Source organism: Labrus bergylta, chromosome 9, assembly GCF_963930695.1.
Source record: "Labrus bergylta chromosome 9, fLabBer1.1, whole genome shotgun sequence".
In the NCBI taxonomy this organism is placed as follows: domain Eukaryota; kingdom Metazoa; phylum Chordata; class Actinopteri; order Labriformes; family Labridae; genus Labrus; species Labrus bergylta.
The window spans coordinates 19,994,213-20,016,813 of NC_089203.1; the positions used below are offsets into that span (position 1 = coordinate 19,994,213).

The 22,601-nt window shown below is 40.4% G+C and overlaps 1 protein-coding gene across 5 annotated transcripts in view; it reads right to left on the bottom strand.

Annotated features, from left to right (window-relative positions):
* The window catches only part of diaph2 (diaphanous-related formin 2), a 368,317-nt gene that overhangs the window by 65,562 nt on the left and 280,154 nt on the right, over positions 1–22,601 (bottom strand). For all 5 annotated transcript variants that reach the window (XM_020640450.3, XM_065959019.1, XM_020640447.3 and 2 more), the window contains one exon: positions 6,404–6,568. In XM_020640450.3, the coding sequence (XP_020496106.2) occupies positions 6,404–6,568 (165 nt within the window). The remainder of the gene's footprint in view (positions 1–6,403; positions 6,569–22,601) is intronic.

Consider the following 22,601-nt stretch of genomic DNA (forward strand, 5'->3'; position numbering starts at 1 on the left):
GTGAAGGAATTAGCAAACTCTCAAAATATCAAATGGGCTGAAAAGTGGACTTATGCACCCCCCCCCCCCCCACACACACACAAACCAATCATTATTTGAATCTCTTAGATGCTCTATCTTGCTACTTTCAGACCCGGTCTGCGTCTTTTGGTCTTATTGGAAAGTCACTCAATTAACAAGGAAGACTGTTAGCTCATCCCAGCCCATCTGCTGCGCTTTGATTACTCATTAATGGAAAAGAAATCCTCATCCCCAATGCTCCTGGTCAGGATTACAAACACAGAGCCTGCGATTGCATTTCACTCATACTCTATTTCAGAATATGGCAGCAGCATTAAATTAACAAATTGTTGGACTCTTCCAATACTGACTCCATGTGCTGAAATCAAATAATATTTCATTGGCCACGGGAAAAGAAAAGGAGAATGGGACGGGGGAGAGAGAAAGAGAATGAAACAGAAGGAAAATAGAGTTAATGGATTCTCTTATCAGTTACATTCAGTTCTGTGAGGACTGTCTGTCAATGCGTTTACTCAAATGCCTCATGTCGGTCGGGTGCATTAAGCCCTTGCTTTTTAGTAAAAGCAATTTAGGGTGACTGTATTGCAATGGAATTCTTTAATAGTGCACATGCTTTGTGCTGTGAATGCATTACAGAGGGCGAAAGCAACAGAGGGAAGCGAGCGGAGATGTTTTGTCTGAGTCAAACAACTCGTGTCTCAATATTGAAATAAAAGTCTGAGGCACACTAGGAATTCCAAGAAGTTAAATTCAGGGCTTGTTCCTTTTTAATCATTAGCTGCCAAGAAGTTTCACCATTTGGAAGAAATCAGTAATGGTTGATGTAGGTTGACTTTGTCAAAGATAAATAACAAGTAAACATCCCCCCAAAAAATTCTTCACTGACAAGAAAAAAAAGCTGAGGAGGAAGATGGCAAAGACGCTAGCTCAGTTGTTTTCACAGGGTAAGAAAAAATAAAAACAACCTCCAAGTAGAAACAAGCATTGATTTCTTGTGCTCTGCAAGCAGATGGGATTAGCCTTTCTGTCAGCAGAGCTGAAGAGCAAAAAACTATAAATAATATCTGAAGAATATGGTGATTAAAGGATTGTTTTTATAGGAATACATTAACTTATAACCAGCCCCCCCATTTCAAGCACACCACAACACTTTATCCCACACACTCCCCTCCCCTTATCCATAGCAGGAAAGTTTAAATCAGTAATAAAATATTCATATGCAGCTATTTGCTTGAGAGAATAATTTATTTTCTTGGGTGGATGCCTCTTTTGGAGATATGCAACTCTGGAATCCTTGAGGGAGCGTTGTGTTTTGTGCTGGAGCACTTTGATCAGCAGGAATGAAACCCTGGTTTCAGATGGGGATCAGAGTAAAGAGAGGAGAAGAATTATGACAAGGGGACCTTGCCATTCACATTAATAGATTGTGAAGACTGGGTGCTTGCCTTTTAGACACCATGTCATCATCCTGACACTAGGAATTTTTAGGGCGGTGCCAGGAGGGATGGATAGAATGTAGGTTGTAGAAAAGCAAAGACTATTTAATGTATGTTTAACTTGTTTATTCAGGAAAAAAAATAACTTTACTTTGCTCTGAGATGATGTGGTGTGAACCTCAACATTATCTTCTTATTATTATTTGAAAAAACGAGGCTGCTTTGCCCTACAGTATGTGCTTTTGTCACTGCTCTCAGTCGCCACTTTTTCTTTAGCATGGGCATGCAGCCAGAGGAATTTGTAATTTTTTTTTTTTTTTACAAAATCTGAATTTATACTCCCCTTAGCCTCACAGCAAACTCTTCTCACTTATACATTCACTTTGTACATTTACTGTAGATGAACATTTGAAAGTGTAATATACCTGTCAAATGGTGTTTAAGCTCAATATTTTAAATAAATATACTGTTGAGTGAACATGTCTAATACCTCTAATTTTAGTAAAAGGAAATATGATACTTTTTTCAGGAACTTTTTCCAAGCAACCCTTAAATATATTTTTTAAGCCCTCGGGTGGGAAGTGAAATGTAATTTCGTCTACTTCAGGACTTGAACATCTTAACCTCCTCTCCAGACTCATTACCCCTCACAAAATCCAGGAAGATCTGCAATGCCCTGCAGTGACAGCACATGCACACACAAGTACACACACGCAGCGGCAAAGTAATGAAACTACGTTTAACAGGTTAAGAAGCTTGGCCAAGCCTCTTTTATCAGCCAGACACTGAAATAATACACTATCCTCATTTCTACTTTAAAATAATGTATTCTAATCTGTTTAATAACTTTCTATTACAGCTGCAAAGTCGGTCAGAAGACATCGCTTAATCAGTACTAGTTGGAAGTATCTCAAAAGTTCTGCTGTTAAGGTTTAAGCTCAGGTCAATGTCGTCTTGATTGTAGAGTGCAGTGCATGTAGGCGGAAATATTTCATTTTGAGCTTTTTCCATACCACCAATATCATAATGAACTCGCTTTTGTGCTTCTGTATTCACACAATGTCTTGTAAACAAGCACTCATTTGTGATATTTGCTGTTGTAGGACTGGAAATCACTCTTGGTCTCAAGATCGGTCTCGAGACAACTTGTTGAAGGTCCAGGGCTCGTCTTGGAATCTTAAGCATTTTTATTTGGTCTTGTCTCAGTCTTAGACTGGGCGGACTCAGGATTTTAAATCAAGACCAGTCATGACCACCACTGAAAGGGTATTTTTCCACATCATTAGTGTGATTAGGAAAAAAATGTCCCTTTTCTAAATCATTAAATCTTTATCATTTACAAGAAGAGAGCCTTGAGTGATCTACAAGAGACCTATTTTATTACATTCCAGTTGAAGATGGAACTGAAGGAAGTGATGTGAAGAAGAAAAAAAACAGATAAAAAAAGAGGTTATGTAAGTGACGTGGGAAAACATCTCTAGCAGACACTGTTGCTTTATGACCTACTAAAATCTGACATAAAGGAAAACACACAGCAGGTAAGTGTGGTTACATTCTTGCAAAGAACAGTGAAAGAACCTGAAAGCTGGACCAAAAAGCATGTCAGGGCCAACCAAGGGAATACAAAAAACTGAGGCCAGAAAACATGGTGCAGTCTCCCACACCAGAAACTTTCTGGCATTTGTAGGTGAGGGAATTGACATCACCCCAAGATCTGAAGCTAGCAGCTGATTGGCTGAAAATCACACATCTTTTATGGACAATCAGATCACAGACGAGGGGACTGTTTTTTTTCTACATGTTGCTTTCTTCCAGATTGCAGTTGTAAAAAAAAAATGTCTTCTGAGGCTCTGAAGGAGATCTGAAAATAGCCCAGATGACGGCATTGTGACATCATGTGAGTAAATGAGCTTGAACGAATGATGGATAATTGTAACAGACAGCCTGAGTTACGAGGGCTGTAGGGTTTGACAGACGTAGGGTTTGTTTCCAGGTAGGAAGAGTTTAATGTAAAGCTAGGATGAAATTGCATTATTGGAAGCTAATGAAAGATTTTGTTTAAGTGTGTGACCAATTCTGAGGCACCAATTCTAAACACAGGATGCTGTCTCTGAATTTGATCTTTTTCTTATTTGTCCACCTCCCCATCTTTAAGGTCATATACTAATTCAAGGGATTGTGTCTAAAATGTTTTGTTTTGTGGTTCACAAAAACATACTGTAGTAAATGGCAAACATATTGCTTTTCTAACATCCGTGAGGTTAGTCATGCAGGGATGTTACGTTTAGAGGAACCGCAAGACATAATAAGGTAAAATAAGACGCAAAAATAAACACTATATTGTACATTTCTTCCAAATATCTCACATTGTATCTTTAATATAGGCTATTTAATCAAAAAGGAACATGTGGCCAAACATAAGAGTAACCCTGCATGCTATCTGTATGTTTTTGCCTTTACTCTGGTTTAAAAGGGTTGGACATATATTACATTGGAATACATACTTTTTTAAAGACTCTTGGGAAATAGATGTTGGTGTTGTTGAGGGCTCATTAAGTCAATATCCTTTTCTGTACTGGTTTGGTATATTGGTGACCCTGTGCACCACAATGGGAAGAGGGCCATGCGGGCGTTGCAGAGGGCGTGGCCAAGCCAATCTATTACTGCGCTGCAATTTTGTTCACTGCCCACATGCTCAGAGCAGGTCAACATCTCAGCATACTTAGTGTGATATAATATTCAGACCATGTTAACTTCTCAAATAAACCCATGTTTTCATTAAAGGATAGTGGCATTAATGTCCCAGGGTCAGAATGAAGATTAATATGTTTTTTAGGTGACTCTGTCATCTTACACATTTAGTGCTAAAAATTCCTCTGCACTGGTTATTTATTTTTGAAGGCAGCAATTAGTCACAGCAGATCAGCTGGTTAAATATTGTTGAACGATCAGCAGGCTTTTGTGATTTAACCACAGACACCTTTGTTCAAATTACAGTCAACTTGATCAATTACCCTGCTCAGTTTACACTTCAACATAACATGCATGGTGGAGGCGGTTATATTAAAAACAGTTTACTGATTGTGTGTCCCCTTCCTTTAGTGCATCTCCTTCAAAAACATGAGGTTACATGTGTAGCGTCTGTGCACTACTTGGTGAAATTATTTTAGCCAAGGTGTCATCCCGAGCTAAACATTTTATATTTTATTACAAGAAAGACTTGTGGATGTGATGAGAAACATGATGTGTATTTAATAGGTTGTCAATGTTAAGTTTTTGATGGACATATTGCTCTCCTACACGCCTGTCTTATGAAACAGATCTGCAAATATAATGTATCTATATCATATTTATGTTTTACTATCTGATCTATAACAGTTCTACAAATTAATTATTCTTGAAAATTTCACCATCAGCTCTAGGGCTGGGAATCTTTGGGTGTCTCACGATTCTATTGGATTTCGATTCTTGGGGTCACGATTCAATCTATTTTCGATTCTGCAATTCTACATTACAATTTTATCCAAAGCGACGTACATCAGAGAGTAAGTACAACACTAATCCATTCATACACCGCCACCGAAGCGGCGGTGTTTGGGGGGTTAGGGGTTAAGTGTCTTGCCCAAGGACATATCGGACATGTTGCTTAGCTGGGGATTGAACCCTCTACTTGTAATATTCTTACCTTGTAATATTCTATTATTGTATTTTTTTATTTAACTGATGTAAATATGTTTGATTTTTAACTTCTATTTTTATTTTTAATAATTATATTCCTGTTTCCTGTTTTCTTGAGCTGCTGCAACGCAAAAATGTCCCCCATGGAGGATCAATGAAGTTTATCTTTATCTTTATCTCTACTTTCCGGTTGAGAGGCGATGACTCTACCAACTGAGCCACAGCCACACCTATGATGATTCAAAACATTTCTGGATTTATGATTCAAAGTCTATCTTTGAATGACTACATACAGTACTTCAGGATCCTCTTCAGTCATCTGTGAGATTGGCTGAATTTCTTGCTGCTCCATTTGGGATTCTGCTCTACGAGTTAAAGAGCTAGCCTTAGCAGGGAGTGACTGATTTGCCAAGAAAAAATAAAAATCAAATTTTGGAAGTTATGGATCTATTTAAAATCTGAGAAGATAAGAATCTTAATTTGTACATCACATGTTTTCCAACCTCTAATCAGCACACAGATAAAGATTTTAGATTTTTTTGTAATATTTGAAACTTTGAACTTATCTGACAACAGTATTTCGACAATGTTCCTCTGCGGGGAGCAACTGTCGGTGTATTGTGATGGGGATAACCATGTGTCCAAAATGGATGGAACTACTAGATTTGCCTTGTTTATGTCTAATGCACACTTCATGATATTCATTTTTTCCAATAATAAAGATGTCTGTATTGATTTTTCTGGTAATATTAAGTTTGAGGTTTAACTATAAAAAATGCATGCTATCAAAGATGACTGAGTTCACTTAATTGTTTATTATGAATATAATATTGTGGCACAAAACATAGCACACATGTATATATCAATAGCAAGGGCCCTGCTGTACACCTGAGTTTCATCCATAAGAATTATAACCCGGTAATGTTAACACATGTTTTTACCATCAGTCACCTATAAGCTTGATGAAACTCTGTGCACATTGAACACCACATTTCTGCTCTCATTTGTCACACATTCAGTGTTCACTGACTCCCAATGTGTGGAAGCAAGTGAAAGTGTGTGCGAAAGAATGTGCCAGTGTGAGTGGTGGCTTCTGTTATTCTGTGTGTGTGTGTGTGTGTGTGTGTGTGTGTGTGTGTGTGTGTGTGTGTGTGTGTGTGTGTGTGTGTGTGCGCATGTGCGTGTGTGTCTCTGCTTCAAAGGGATAGAAATCACAAGACTATTCATGTACAGTGCATACACAAAAAAACATAGAGCTATGTACTCACCATGAAGAGGATGCGGAAGTTGGCCAGTTCTCCGAAGAAATCCTCCACACTGACCGAGTGGGGATCGAAGGCGAAGTAGCTGCCGATGCTCTCGTAGAGCTTTTGCATGTTCTTGTGCATCGTGGACAGTTTCTCATACTGCTCCCGGGCATGCTTGCAGAAGCCGTGAGATGGACAGAGTCAAGGGAAAAAGTAGGAAAAACAATCGTCTCAAACACAAACACATAAAAAAAAAAAAGTGAGTACAATCAGCAATACAACAACGCCTCACGAGCATGTCTGTGTGTGAAAATAAAATAGATTAAAAAAAGCCATTGTGAGAAATGATCACTTCACAAGCTTTATAGCATTCAAAAAGCAAACCTATGTCAAGGTCAGCAAAACAAAAGACCGGATAAAGAAGGGTCGAAGACAATCTAACGTGCCATTACAATAACCTCTTCAACTCACTGTGGAGTCAATGGCACGGTGAGCTAATAGCTGAAGCCCTGGAGTAATGGAAAGGTGTTTTGTAGTCAGCAGCATGACACAGATGGTTGCTGCAAAAAGCTGATTGCAGTCATTGTTCTATTGTTTCTCACAACAACAGTGGGGTCAGGTTGTTTTGAACCTCACTGCTCACGTCGCACTGTGTAATTTACTGAACAGGCGGAGCACTTTTCTCCTGGTGAATGGCTATTGACAGCCGGCATCAGTTAAGCATTATCACAGCAGCCACTGACCTCATAGAGACTGCACTTGGAAAAACCAAGACTCACACATCCTGCAGGATGAGCATGGGCAAAACCTTACAAAACAGAGACATGTACACCTATTTGTGTACACATGCACAAACAAGCTTACAGACACTGACAGAAACCAGGGAGAGAGATACTGAGGAACCACATAGAGGAAAGAAGCCACAGATTGGACTTTAACCCGGGCTGACCGCTCTGGAGGACAGCAGCCTCCATAGATGGAGCAAACACACCAACAGCCTGGCCACCAGTACCCTGGCTTGTAATAGCTTCGATACTTCAAATAGCTCCAAGGTGATCACTATGATGTGGAGCTATTTAATATGAATTGGGTTAGCTTTAATAACTCAGGCAAAAGTTCATACTTCTTTAACATTAAGGTTTTTGAAGCAACATGAGCCGTTTAGAATTATGTCATGTAGCGGTCCACCTTGTTTGAGCACGGTTGCATTCGCTTCCCACGTGGCCCTTACTCCAGTACACATTAATTGTGCCTGAGAAAACCTCTTCAAGCAGACTCCGGGTAAACCGGGTACGGTACGAGTAAAGTTTGTTTGTGTTCACAATGATCAAATCAACCTGACTTTGGGGTCAAGCATACTCGGATCTGGGTCCCAAGTGTGAAATCATCCTCAGTGGAATAACCAGATATTGCTGAAAATGAAGCAATAGTATACAAAAAACTTCAGGATATTCCTAAACTTTGAAAAATAACATAGAAAAATAAATAAAATTGTGAATTTGAGAAAATATTAAAAACATACAAACTCTGATTATTATACTGGTTTCTTTTCAACCTACAGAACTTCATGCGCTGGAGTTCACTTTGTCGAGCACGAAGAAATCATAACAAGTACAACCTACTGCCAGAGCAAGAAAAAAAGAACAGAAAAAGAAACTATGCCAGAGTATAGAGTGTACTATCAGGTTTGTGATAATACATCCCATTTGACACTTCTGTCACTTCTTCGGTCTTTTCACAGATTTTTTATTTGTAGAACCTGAGCTCTGTGTAAATGCAATTTTACTGCCAGTTGAGCATGACACACAGTAATCTTGCATTGTAGGTAAAGGTTAAATAATATTCCTAAGTGAAAATAAACACATTAAATGTTTGATCTCTTTACTGTCTACAATCATACTGATAAAAAAATACAATCAGGGTTGTTGCCATGTGAAAAAGACAAGCAAGAGACTGCTTTTATTTTGCAGTAAATGTTACATTTACTTAGTAAGGGAAGCGCAGCTCCTTCCTCTCTGCATCATGGGTACCGTTAAGGGCAATTAGTGCTCATATGCAGTCGCCTTGGCAACATACAGTTTCTGGTGGTACAGCATGTGGCCTGCGATGGCTGGGGCTAAACAGTTGTCTCGATATTGGTCTTTCTGAGCAGGCTGTCATTATTCTGTGAAAGCCACTGTGTCTCCACATTGCTGTTCGCTTGTTTGTTCTGTCATCTTGGTCGACGTCCATCGAGACGTCCAGGGAAAACTCTGTGTCCCTGGGCAAGTTATTAACTCGAAGTTATAAATAAAACATCCACACGTGTACGTGTGATGTATTTGACTTACTGTACATATGCTCACATAGAAGCATGAATGTGTGTTAAGGCCTTTGTGTTACTTAGGGGAACAAAAGCACTGAAAAGGTAAGCTGGGTGGATTAACTCCCTGCATGATGGTGTTTACCAAAACACAACAGCGCTGGCACAGTCCAGTTGGCAGCAGGCTCACACACAGGGCCCATCGGATGGACTTATCTTTATGTCTTTACCCTCACCTGTCTGCTTGGGCCTGATTTATCCCCCATGCTTCTGTCTGACAGCCTTTATCTCTTCGTTTGTCCACCTCTCCCTCACTCCGCTTGTGTAGAAAAACTTAGGGGGCTCGACGGGGAGATTTAAAGTAAAACTTTGCCAAAGAAAGATATCTTCTGAAGATCCAAACTCCAGACAGAGTTGCAGTGTACTGGAGGAGTATTTGTTCTTGTTATCTTAAAATGAGACGTGTAAAGAACAATCTCTTTCTGGGGACCAATCTACCATGAACAACACCATATGGTGCAGTGTCATTTATTAGTGAAACTGATTCTCAGTATCTCACCCAATAATAACACTGCCGTCAGTTTTGAGAGCTATGCTAAGCTTCAGTTAAAGTGTCCACTTGGAACAATGTCTTATTGTTCAGAGTGGACAACAAAGGATACAATTATCTTTTTATAAATCATAAAAATAATAAACATCTAAGATATTTAATTGAAGTCTGAAGCGAAGATCAGCACCAGACTAATGCCAAAAGAAAGCAACTTATTAACATGTCAATTTGTCATTGACAGTCGACAGTCGACAGTCGACAGTACTCGACAGTAGAGCCCAGATCTTTGTCTTTAGATCAGGCAATGTTCATTCCACAACAGCAACTCAGTCTGTTTGAGCAGTATGGCTAAGATGTAGCTGCAGATGTGCATCACCTAAATGTTCAATGTGTCATTTAGGATTTGGTTGCAGACATAGACAGCTAAATTGATCAGTTTATAAACACAGAGATATCATTACCAGCTACATTAAACCTTTCACTACAGTTACAATATCTACGTCTAAAAAAAAACCACACCACAGAGTAAATATGAATCTTAACTTAAGTGAAGTTGGAGCTGTTCCTGAACTGGTACCTGTGTGGAAAACGCCTTCAAAAGAGAATAATTATGGGGCGCTGGTGGCACAGTGGTTAGTGCGCGCGCCCTATCTACGGATGCCTTCCTCCTCCGGCCCAGGTTCAAATCCCACCTGTGGTTCCATGTCATTCCCCACTCTCTCTCCCTGATTTCGGAACTCTATCCACTATCCTATCTCTCCATTAAAGGCACAAAAAGCCCAAAAATACATCTTGTAAAAAAAATAATAATTATGGCATCAGTATGTCAATGCACAGATTCGATAAAGGGGTTTATTCCCCATGACAATAGCTTACTAGGTTATTATATCACGGCTGCCCCTTGCGACTACTGTTTTAAAGAGGCAACGTAGAACTTATGAAGGGCGAGTTATCATGTAGCGATAGCAAAAAACAACGGCACAAAGCTAGCAGAGTGTAATGAGTGGCGAGCAAAATGGCAGCAAACTTTCTAAGGATTGTATTGTCAAAGAAAAGATACTTTAACCAGTTTAAAAAAAAAAAAAAAACACAAGATACGACAGTTTAAGGTTTTACAGGAAGGTAGGAGGGGCTGCTGGCTGAGCTGTTGCCGTGCTGTTTCCGTGGGGCAGTAGTATGGACTCAAGTCTTGGTATCTGTGTGGGGTTGAGGAAATTTTTTTTATCTGACCATGTCCTTTATAAATGATGCTGGAATGATATGAAACATTGTATTATCGAGGGCCGTTATCAAAGGCAAACTTGATCTAAAGAGATGGAACTGGCAGTAGCAGCAGAGCCACGTGCAAGCTGCTGCTGCTGCAGTTCATCCAGGCAGCCGTCACGCGACAGGTGAAAGTAGGCGGTGTTGCCTGGACTGGTCCGTCTAACATGCTCTCAAATACAAATGAGTGCACGTGCACAGCGGTAGCAGCAACCCGCTGGGGACTGGACTGAGGCTGGCTGTGCTTTTGCTCCTTGTATTTCCACATCAAAGACATGTCATATTGATGGAGCCTGACACACATTGTCCTGCAGCAACACAACCAGTTCGGCAGAGTCTTCTTCAAACACACATGCACAGAGAGAATGAACAGGCGCGTGCACCACAGTCACACACCCACTTTTTGAATGCCTCTCTCTGTCAGGTTGTCCGTTACTCTTTTCATTCCCACAGTTTCTAACAGTCATTGTAGCCTTTATTGTCTCTCCTTTTTCCGAAGATAAATCTTTTTCTATTTCTTTCTCCTTTATTCCTGTCCACCGCCGTCTCTTTCAAACACGTTCCTTTTATAATTCTCTTTCTACATTTTCCCTTGATATTCTCTCCATTAAATTCTCTCGCTCTAACAAGAACTCCCTTCTTTCTCTCCTACTCAGAGTGAACTTTCAGAAGTATTCTGTCTGAGCAGTGTCTCAGATGGGCTCAAAGCAAAGCAGAAGCGAGGCAAAGGGTCTAGAGGTAGAGCATCATGCAGCCTTTGGTTGCCCCGACTGTGTTTGTCAGTCTCTGCCCTCCTCCTGTAGCCATCCTCAGAGGAGTGCTACCGCCTGCACTGTGTGTGCACTGAAGCTCACCAACGCAGGGCAGGACAATCGCTCCAGGGCTGAAGGGCTCAGTGTTGCAAGAATGGGTGCTTCCTAAGGGATGTATAGATTCTTTATATTTCTTTATGCTAATGGTCAGATTGGATTTTTCGTTTTTTTATGGAAGCAATTAATAGCGTCAGCCTTGTCTTAAATTTCTGCAAGACTTTGAAATGTTTGCTCTAAATAATTTATAAAGCTGATGCAGAGGTAGGATAAAATATTATAGGTCAAAAGGGAAAAGCCACAAGTCACTAAACTTTTCAAGCAGAAGCTCAGTCAGTCCAGTTTCTGACAGCATCATATCAAAGAGTATTGATTCACAAAGACAATGTCAGATGTGAAATGTGATGTCAACCGCAGGGCACAGCTAGTTCATGTTTTTTTATAATCCCTCCTTCTCAAATCAACTTTGTAAAAATCTAGAAGTCGTTTTTTTTCCGCACTGTCACTGTGTCCTCATTACTGTGTTTAATCAGTCACTTTTTTATCTGTGTGTTTGACATGCCAGAGAGGGTGCATTTAACATGAGTAAGCCGCGATTAAGGGCGCTCATTTTTAACACCACAAAGTGACATCAAAATCATATCCAAGTCAGACTTACCCTAGATGTAGTGGGTAAAAAAAAAAGAAGCTTTTCTGGAGCTAGAGTCAATTCAGTTTCATGATATAACCCAGGAAAGAGGAGAAAACCCCATTTATGAGCCAAAACTAAGTTGAAACAGTTTCCACAATGGCCACCTATGAGGATGGCAATAAATTACCATGGTTTGTTTACCTGTGTGCATGAGAGAGTTATTAAAGTGCTGCATAAAACCCTACAGTGGGGGCCCAAAAAGCCTCCTTAATAAATCTCCTGTAACCTAGTTGCATTAATGTTTATTTAATGCTTTTTTTCTATGTGCTTGCTGGCCCCTGCATCCAAGGCCCCACACTAAGCCTGATTTTCTCCAAACCCCACCATCCCTGCTCCCTTTATCCCCACACCTACTGCCAACAGCCCCTGTGGGCCAAATTACACCAAAGCTGCCCACTGACTGGACACAACCCATCACGTTGAGAGGGAGAGGGGGATGAGAGAGGGGTGAAGGAATGAAGTGCAGCGGTAGGGCAGAGAGGGAGAGTCGGAGAGAGGGAGCGAACACAGAATATTAGATGTAAGAAGTCTTTCTAGCTGCTCTACTCTGCACCATGTGTTAATGTAACAGTGTGGGTGTTTATAATGAAAATCTTAAATTTCTGCCGTCTGATTCTTTTATATAAGACATTCACATTTTTGCTAGCATAGCTTTTATCAACTTTACACAGAAAGAGTGTAAAAGCTGAACAAGTTAGAGGAAGAAAAAAAAAACGTAATCTATACATTCTGAATGTCTGCATAGTCTTTTTTTTCTAGCATTTTAGAATTCTCTTTCACTCTCTATTGAGGTTCCTAAGTGAGGTGGACACAATCATTGTGTTGGTCGGGGTGATTCTAGCAGAGGGAGGTCTATAGGGTGAACAGGAAAGAGGCTGACGGCATCCTGAGTTGGGCCGCAGCACACAGACTCTGGGGCTCTGACAGGGAATTAACAGAGCAGCCAGTTCCCAGAAAATGGGATGTGACCTGGTGCTTAGGTGTATGAAGGGGTGGTGATGGGAAGGAAGGGGGAGGGTGGGCTTAGTGGAGGGGGAAAGGGCTTAGTAGAGAGAGGGAGGGCAGGACGGAGGGAGGAGTTGGCAAAATTTAAAGGAGGTCACAGACTGAATCCTATCTCTCTTCTATAGTTCCATTATAAATAAAGTAGTATAAAGAAGTCTAAAATCATGCAACCAGTTATATCAAACCAGAAGATCAGTTGTATTTTACCAAATTGGTGCTTTAAGATAAAGACTAATATCCACTATCTTCATTAGCATGCTAGACTTAAAACGTTTGCAAATCGAGTGAAATATCACAACATTGAGAAGTAATAACTTCTCATCGTCTGCATATTATGATATTTTATGCCAAATATCAAGGCACCCTATCCAAAATGAATCATATCATTTCACACCAACCCCAAACTGTCACCACAAATGTGGCCGTGCAGAAGAAGTAAGAGATTTCCCCAAAGTCCTAGGAAAACAGAAACTGTGAAAATTTGAAACATGTTTTGTAGGGAAATTAATGTCTGCACCAAAGATCACTGCCATCCATCCAATATTTGTTGAGATATTTCAACAAATATGGATCAAGGTTGAGGACGGACTGACTGATGGATTGGCCAACATTTCGTTCCAAGAGTCATGCAAGAACCCAGGACACTGCAAGCTGTGGCATTTACACTGGATGCAGCAGTAAGTGTCTGTGTCTTTAAACAAGGCAGCTAACCTGCATTTGCTTCAAGAACACAATAATGTGTAAAAAGTATGACTTAAGGATCCAAATAAAAGACAAAGGTTAGCATTTTCTGGTCCTCTTCAATCTCATGCATTAGGAGCCTCTTTGTGCACAGAATAAAGAATTCAAGTCAGGTTCATTTCACATGGTGAAAATAATTAAATCTGTAGCAAACTGAATGCCTTGTGGAAACAATAGTCTCTGAAAATCGCTGGACTTCTTCCAAGGTAATCAAAACAGCATCTTGGATGAAAATCAAGGGTATGCCATCAAGAAACTCTATCCTGTTGATCCATCTTTGTCACTGCACACATGCACACTCACACTCATCAAACTGTTTCATGTTTTGGTTTTTTTACCCCTCTTCTCGCTGTCTCTCTGTTGGATTACAGAAGGTGCCAACAGGGTGGTGATTATTCGATGCCCTCTCCCTCCCCTTCACAGAATGTAATTAATGTAATACTTCAGTATGCCGCAGCAGTGATCAGACTCTAGCTTCACCTCTTAACCTTCGATGTTCCCAGTGTCTCCGGTAAATCTCAAAAGCTTCCGTAAGTCTTAAAGAAGACAATATGTAAAGTCTGCTCTTCAAGTTACATACAGTACATCGTTCTTTCTTTCTGTGTATGCATATACATTTAAATAACATAGACATCAGAAACTGTAGCATTTACATATATTTTTCATGTCCATGAGGGATGTATTTTGCACGGATCAGAGAATCAGTGAATAACATTAACACTCTGACACGGAGGTCATAACCTTTCCTATCTCCACATCCCTCTCCATCATCTCCCCTACAGCACCCCGACTCCTTTTTCTCTTGAAATTAAAAGCCAGATTTGATATCAATTTTCCTGTCAATTTATTCTGCCCGTCTCTTCGCTGAAATATTTATACCTGTAGAGAGGAAGGTTGCCTCTGCTTAAACATTCAACGCTCTTCACTACAGCACCCAGCTGCTGTTGGAACAACTCAATGAGGGGGAGGCTGGTGGGTGTAATGACTACATCGGATAAAGGAAAAGAGATGATATAAATTAGATATGAGAGGATTAGGTCCATGGGAATGACCTGTTGAATCATGGATAGGCTATTAAAAAAGGGGAGAGAGTGCAAGAAAAAAATAATTTGGTGTCCGGCATAATGGTGCCAGTGAGTGAATGTTTGAGAAAACAGCTCCGTCTTTTTAGGAATAGTGGCTAACACACATTCCACACAATATTATCTTTGATAACCTTTTATGATGGTTGTCAGCCTTTCATCCTCATTCAAAGCAATCTCATGTCACATCCATGCCCGGGGCTGGTGCCTCTTTGTCTTTTGAGTGGAGACATGGCAATGCAAATCCTCTGTGTTTACAATGTTCATACTTGTCAAACTGTAAAAGGTCAAGTCTCTTGCTTCCCCCGACGCTGATCTAATCGGTAAACATCAATCCCTACGTCTACCTTACAATGGCTCACGAGATGCCCCTTGAAGAGACAAGTATGTGCAAGAACACAGGCATCACGCATGTCATTTCATAGACACGCGCAAGCTGGTAAACAATATTAAATGGCTAAGCATCAACGGAAAGCCCAATGGGGCATCTTGACATGATGCAGCCAGAATGTAAATAAGTGCAAGTTTCATGATTTATTATTCAGAAAAACATCCACGAGCAATCTTTGAGATGCCAGTCATAACCACTTTCATTGATTTTGAATTCAATGAGTCCAACAACCACCTCTTGTCCTTCAGCACAAATAGAGCTGTTTGAATCGTGTAGGAAAATCTATCTTATAGAAACACATGTCATGGCATCCGTGTCCCTAAACTCTGAGAACCATTCAGTCCTTAGATTCAGAACCGGAAACATTCATGGCGCTAATCACTTTATATACGTATATTACATTGAGAGTGATTAAGCCTTCTATATTTGTTGAGTATTTACCGTTCAATGTTCTAAAGAGGCTTCTTCAGAAATTTGCCAGCTGGATAGCATTATCACAAATGTAGACTGGCTAGTGCTGCATGTTTCTAGAATGTACAGTAATTCTTTATGGCATTATTGTAACTAACACTTATATGAGTGTACATTTGTTTTAAACTTTGGTGCACCAAGGTACTGGGATTTCTCTTGGAAATAAATCTTGATTTCCCAGTGTCCACCAAGTTGTCGCTGGTTTGGTTCAGTACGGTTTGGTAAGGTAAACCCTGATCTTGCTTACGTTTCAACAGCCAACCGTACCCATGCTGGGTGTAAGGAGGCTGGCGTTAGCTATGTAATAGTGTGACATCATACAGTGGCAGCTCGACACAGTGTAGCCTGCCAATCAATTCAATGAAGAAGAAGAACGTGACACAGTAAACAAAGGGCAAAACGTTTTTTAAAAGAAGAAGACAAGCTTTGTTGAAAGAAGGCTGCAGGCCCTAAGGAAAAATATAGCTGAAATTGTGTTTCTCCTTTATTAGCACTGGAAGTCGCCCCTTAGGGTCGGATCAGTACGCTTGGCACCCCAACAGAAGGGTAGCAAAAAAAGTATGGTGGTCAGGATCGGTTATTTTGGTACCATTCCCAACTTTCAGTCAAAACACTAATACAGTGAATGTGTAGGGAATCAACCCCAAACTGAACTGGACTACTTTTTGGAAACGGGACAGTTGACACTTACCTAGTAACATAAAGATGGGTTTTTATTACGTTGTGCCCTTATGATACTTTAACTGGACTTTTGAAACTGAATACTACAATATTGTTTTACCATCACAGTCAGTTATAGTGTCTGTACAATGGCTACCATTAATGCTACATTTGGGTCTTATACTGGCTCACTTTTTTTCCTGGCTCGCCTTATTCCTAGATAAAATATTAAAATACCAACGCACTATGCCTGTAGCCTCACTGTTAGGGGGGATAGTCAGTGTTTTCCTTGCAGTGTGATCAATTTAAAAGCCTTGTCTAGCTTTGCTCCTGAAAGAGTACAACAAATGTGTGGGACAAACACTATAGATTTGTTCCCCTGCACATGCCATGTCTATGCAGCTTGATGCAACGTGTATGACAGTGATGAATCACAACTGCTGGCCTGTACTTTTTGTCTCATGCTGTGCTTTCTTGCTTTCTTTTTTGTTTTAACTGTCTTCATGTGGCTCTAACAAGCCTTTTGCAAAAGCTCACACTCACACAGACTTGCACACTCATTCTCCAGCCTGTTGGTGTATTAAACTGTATTAAAACTCATCTTTATCATATACATAGTAAACCCATTTGTTTCATGTATGCATGCATAACATTGCCAGAAATTAAAGGGGATAAAATATAATGTTACATTTGTGTTTGTCAAAAGTTGTGTTGTGTGACTTGATCTATTTCGGTTACTAACAATTATCTGTTAAGATTGTATAGTTTGAATTCAAGGCAGGAGCACGTAAAGCCATTCAAAATGATCTTTAAAACGTTTTTTTTTTTCAAGCAAAAATCTCTGCAGCTGCTAAATCTTTGGTCACTCTGTAAAATTCAGCTCCACATGCTAACATCTGCTGCTCCTTCATTTAGTAAACTAGAAATATTCAGAAGAATCTTGAACTATTGCTTGCAACAACAATTATTTTTTTTGTGTGTCACTGGTTTTAATACCTTAAAAGTAAAAACACTTCTCTGTGAGTAGCAGATGATGATTGCCTCCATCAAACCTTGTGTGGTTAACTACTATGCAATCCTGAAGTCCTCACAGCTTTGTACAAATGAAGAGATATATTAAAAATGTGCTATCTGACCTCAGTTTGCTCACAGCAGGTCCAGATTACATCTTGTGCGTGTGATCACTGTGCATAAAGCTGGAAATGGTGCCTCTTAGGTGGCCACTTAATGCATGCCTTCTGAACAGAGCAGTAATCAAGGCAGGCAGCGCGTCTTGCAAATGGACATCATGTTGGGCTGCCTTTGATGTGTGCCTCCAGACTGCTGGGGAGTGTTTTAAATGTCAATGGAGTCTTCTGCCTTCACGCAGGACTGTTTCAATCTTCTGTGCAGCCCAAAATGAACAGAACATGGAATCCAGTTGAATTCTTGATATCATGCAAATCGCTCTGATGCACTGTAAATAACTCGACGATAAAATCAAGCATTGTTCTGGGCTGTTAAGGGAATGAGAGCAAGGGGTTAGCTACTGGAAGTGGAGAATATTTCCACAATCCACAACAAAGACTGATTAATTCAGATCAATTTGATATGAGAGTGTCTGTGTGTGAGAAAGGGAGAAATCTGACACCTTGTGAGGTCCACCAGCGTGGTTTGTGCACAAATCATTAAACTGCTCAAATGGAATTAAAATCAATGTCTTAGTTGTTTTATGCATTTATTCTAAAAATAATGCAATGAGCCTTTTCATCAAAGGTAAAACCGTTATGGGGGGCAGTTCATATTTATTGATATGGCTTACTTACAGCTGCCTACAGGAAATGATGCAATGCAGATACAGTAGTTAGAGTTTAGCGAATAAGAGCCAAGAGGCGAATAAGAGCCAGGAGGTTGAAAATGAAATAGTCAAAAATTGGTTTAGTTTTTAATTTGGTAAACCCATACAACATGGGTGAGGAAATAAGAGAGAACTAGTGAGAAAGAGAAAGAAAGAGAGGGATACAGAGAGAAAGTGTATATTGATCAGATTCCTTCAGTAGGACCAATGGTCCAGCAGCTAGCGTGACAGAGTACAGCTCCATTCAATAGCCTTATCATTACCACAGCTCAAACCCATTGAGCAGGTCAGCCTATTTTGGCCCCTGGTTCTGTGTGTGTGTGTGTGTGTGTGTGTGTGTGTGTGTGTGTGTGTGTGTGTGTGTTTGTGTTTGCCTGTGTGTGTGGTGTGTGTATGTGTGTGTATATATGCATGGGTGCAAGCAGGGTAAAGGAAAAAAAAAGAGGGGGTAAATTTCGATCCTTTGAGCCAATGAATCCCATTATAAGAGCACTTACAGCACATTTATTTGTTCAGAACACTCTCGGGCTAGTGAAGTGTCCTAAGAGTTTGAAGTTAAGAGAAAGTGCTATCCACTGAAGAGGGTTGTACCACGCAGGTAAACTTGTTGTCAGACAAAACAAGGATGCTACAAAGTTTTCCTTGCAAATCTACACATATTGCCCCAGAAGAATTTGGATTAACTTTACTGCACCAGAGTTCTCTGAGACTGACATGTCGTAATTTGCACCTAAACCCAGCACAGAGAAATTGAAAGTGCCAAAGAATTAGGCTTGAAATTGGGTTGCTTTACATGTAAAAGGACAACCTCCTCCTTTATTGGATGACAGTCAGACATGAGTGGCAGAAGTAGCTGTCAAAGACAAGGAGCTAGAGAAGGAGAGACGCAGAGCGGGGAGGGAAGGGAAGGAATAATGGAGCCGTCTCCATTGGCAACGCACAGGCACAGAGACTATTTTTAGCAAATTAATTTAAGGCTCTAAATAATTAACTGATAATTATCTGGCAATCAAGAGTAAGATAAAATGATCTCCCTGAGAGTTTTTTTTTGTCATGGAGCTCAGCGAGGAGACAGAGAAGCTTTGTGTGAGTAGCCAGTCGTGATGCAGAGAAAGAAAGAATGAGAGAGAGAGAGGGAGAGGGAGGAAGAGGAATTGACAGGGGGAACACAGTAAGATGTGCTCGCTGGAAGGCAAGTGGATTTGCCAATGATTAGCGCCTAATGAGTGACAGAAAACTGGCACTTACAATCCATTTGTCTGTGGAATAATAGATGCGTCTAGCAGCTGTCTTTCATGTGTTTGTCGCACATATTTATGCACACGCACATCCATGTAAATAAAAACAGCTTTGGAGGGCGAATAAAAAAATAAAAAAAAGACTCACAAGTTGAGACATCAGCTTGCAAAAATCATCCGAAACTGCAATGGTTTGAATGCCATTATTTATCCTTAATCTTAACACAGTTATGACAAATTTCTGCAATCGTGTGACTGAGTTAAAATGTGAGCCAAAGCTTCTGTGAGGAACTTTTGGTTTGATTTCGGCAAACCCTGTGGACTAAGTGGTACCTCTTATTTCTTCACAGATCTTGTCCTGAAAACGTAGTGTTTTCTGATAAAAAAAAAAGAAAAAAGAAAAAAAAGAAACAGCATTCTGCTTTCTTTTAACAGTCAAAAGGAACCACTCGCTGTGAATCTTTGCTGTGGAAAATATAATCAAAGGCTGTAACTCAACATTTGACACCTACCTGGCAGCAGTGGTTACAACATTTAAAAAAAAAAAAAAAAAAAAAAAAAAACAACTCTAGAGAACTTATCACTGTTGTCTCTGGTGGTCTTGTGTGCTTTTGTAGGTCACACAGAGGCATCGTATTGATTTCCATTTTTTTTTTTTTTTCATAGCCAGCTCCAAACTACTCACAAGAGCTTAAAGTAGTTTTAAGTTCAATGGAGTGGAGGAAGTTTTGTGTTTAATTTGGGTTTGCTCCACACACTGACCCTGACAACAATCCCCCCAAAGAGAGAGGAAGACAAGGGAAAGAGCCCTGACAAGCCGTTGATGAACTGCCTCTGGCTATATATCTGTGGGTGTTTGTCCTCCAACCTGTAAAAATAAAAAGTACCTCCATTGCCACTTCATCTGCCTCGTACCAATTCTTCCCTCTCTCTCTTCTTGTCTTCATCTCTCTGACACTCTCATATTTTATTTCTGCTCTCTCTATCCCATTACTTGCTCCATCCTCCAGCGTGGAATTGGACAAAAATAGCTGTCAAACTAAGTATGCAGATCTGTCAATCCGTCTCACTATTTCTGTCATCTGTTATTTTAGTGGCTACTCTAACTCTTACCTCCACAATGTGTTTAATTACATAACACTGGACCTGTGAAGGGGTGCAGGGAGAAGACAAATGTGGAGTTACTGAGAACCGACAGACTGGAGCTGATTTTTTGTGAACCACCACATTTTTGAGCATTTGTTGGAAGCAATGGTCTTTCTCATGCAAAAAGGTAATCATGCATGTATAAGGAAGACATGCATACTGTACTTATGTGTGCATACTGTGTCCTTTTTGTCACAGATTTGGGATTACAGAGGAGGAACAATTAACTGGACGACGTGATATGTTTTGGTGAGTGCTAAGGTTGACAGCCTTACCTCGCCTCCCCACTGTGCAACCTTTTATAAAATCAATGCCACCACTAAACACAACTCTCCCCTGTGGAGCTGGGCCCTGTTACAGCCTCCTTCCTATTCCAGCGTGGGGAAGAAAACACAGACAAACAGATAAATTAGAGCCTCCAGCCTGCCTGCTATTGTGAAGTCACAAAAGTACTGTCAGTAATAGGAAAAAAAAAAAAAAAAAAGGAGAAAGAAAAAAAGCATTTCTTTTATTGAAACAAGAACCCCTGCATTTAAACTTCACTTTCCTGAGCCAATTATATTTTCTTTTCCTTCTAAATGTAGCCCTATCTGTGAAAATCATTGTTATTGCCTTGATTTGCTTGTCGATGGGTGACATAGCAAAAAAGGTTTTGGAGGCTTTGTGGCAAGAACGGATCTTAACAGCGACTGGACCGCTGCCGAAAACATTTGCTCACATTATCTCAGCTCGGATACATAGATTGCTCTCCCCCAGAAAATTCTGATAGAAAAACGGCAACTTCAACAATAGGGGTGTGAGGAAGCGGTGTTGGAAGGGGGAAGAAAAGCTTGTTGTTAGTCAAGTAAATAGACATCAAACTTATTGTTTTGTCTTGCACCTCAAGGAAGGAGCTTTCATAGACTGCTCTCTGAGCACATATTTAGAGAGGTGCTGTCTTTAGACTCGTGCAAACAGTCGACAGTGATAGCGCTGTTGGTGAAAAGCCAAACATCAAAGCCTGAACACTTCCTTTACAAAAGAAACATCCATCCTTTGCTGCAGTGCGCAGTATGTCTTGGCAAGTGGCATACAAAGGCGCTAAGATCATCTTTTTCACAATTTCCTTATCAAGACAGGTAAGACACGAACACAATGCAGCACTACAGGTATGTGCCTTGGCTGTGATACCTGCTACAAACGCTCCATAGCACCTTAACTGCACTCATTTGGCAGTCTGCTGCTCTAATTTGCATCCGATTACATGCCCACAGAGACAAACTCTCCTTAATGGGTAGCATCATCCTCTGCAGGTGGCGGTGGGGGGGGGGTAGAAAACAACGAGCCAGGACACAAAAATGATCTGCATCCTCAAATAGTCGCTTGTCATTGACAATTGCTGCTCTGATGACATCCATTTGTGGTCTGAGGTATCATTTTCAATCGCTGTATCTCTCCTCATTAACATTAACTGCACACATTAACCCACTTATTTTCTTAATTACCACATCCGGATTGTTTTATTCTCTGCTGTCACCTGATGCCATGCAGAGTTTATAGGACACTATGCAGCCTCTTGAAAATGATGCAGCCTCGTATGATCGTGCTGCATCTGCATTCTAATTGTCACTTAAAGTATTGTGTGTGGGGGTTAGCATGTGTGTTTGTGAGGTGGTTTTAACTAGACTAATGCGGCCCACAGTATATTTATGCAGGCAGGGGCGGGCGGTGGGTTGATGGTGGTATCGAGCTGAAGAACAATCTATATCAGTCATTAAAATGCAAATGTGTTTACCAACTCTAGCTTTGATGCCACACTAATAACAAGCAGTGGGGGGAACAATCATGAATCAAACTTGTGTAGCGACCTATTGAACGCACACCGACGCCATGTAATGAAACAAGAGCTGAAATAAGAGCAGTTCCGACAGTCAATACAAAATCCCGTCGTTATCTGAGAACGTGGAACAGAGAATTAAGCAGCACGAGATGACGCTGGCACGACGCCAAAGCTGCGTTTCAAAGGAGAAACCCACAATCCGTGCCCCAAATTA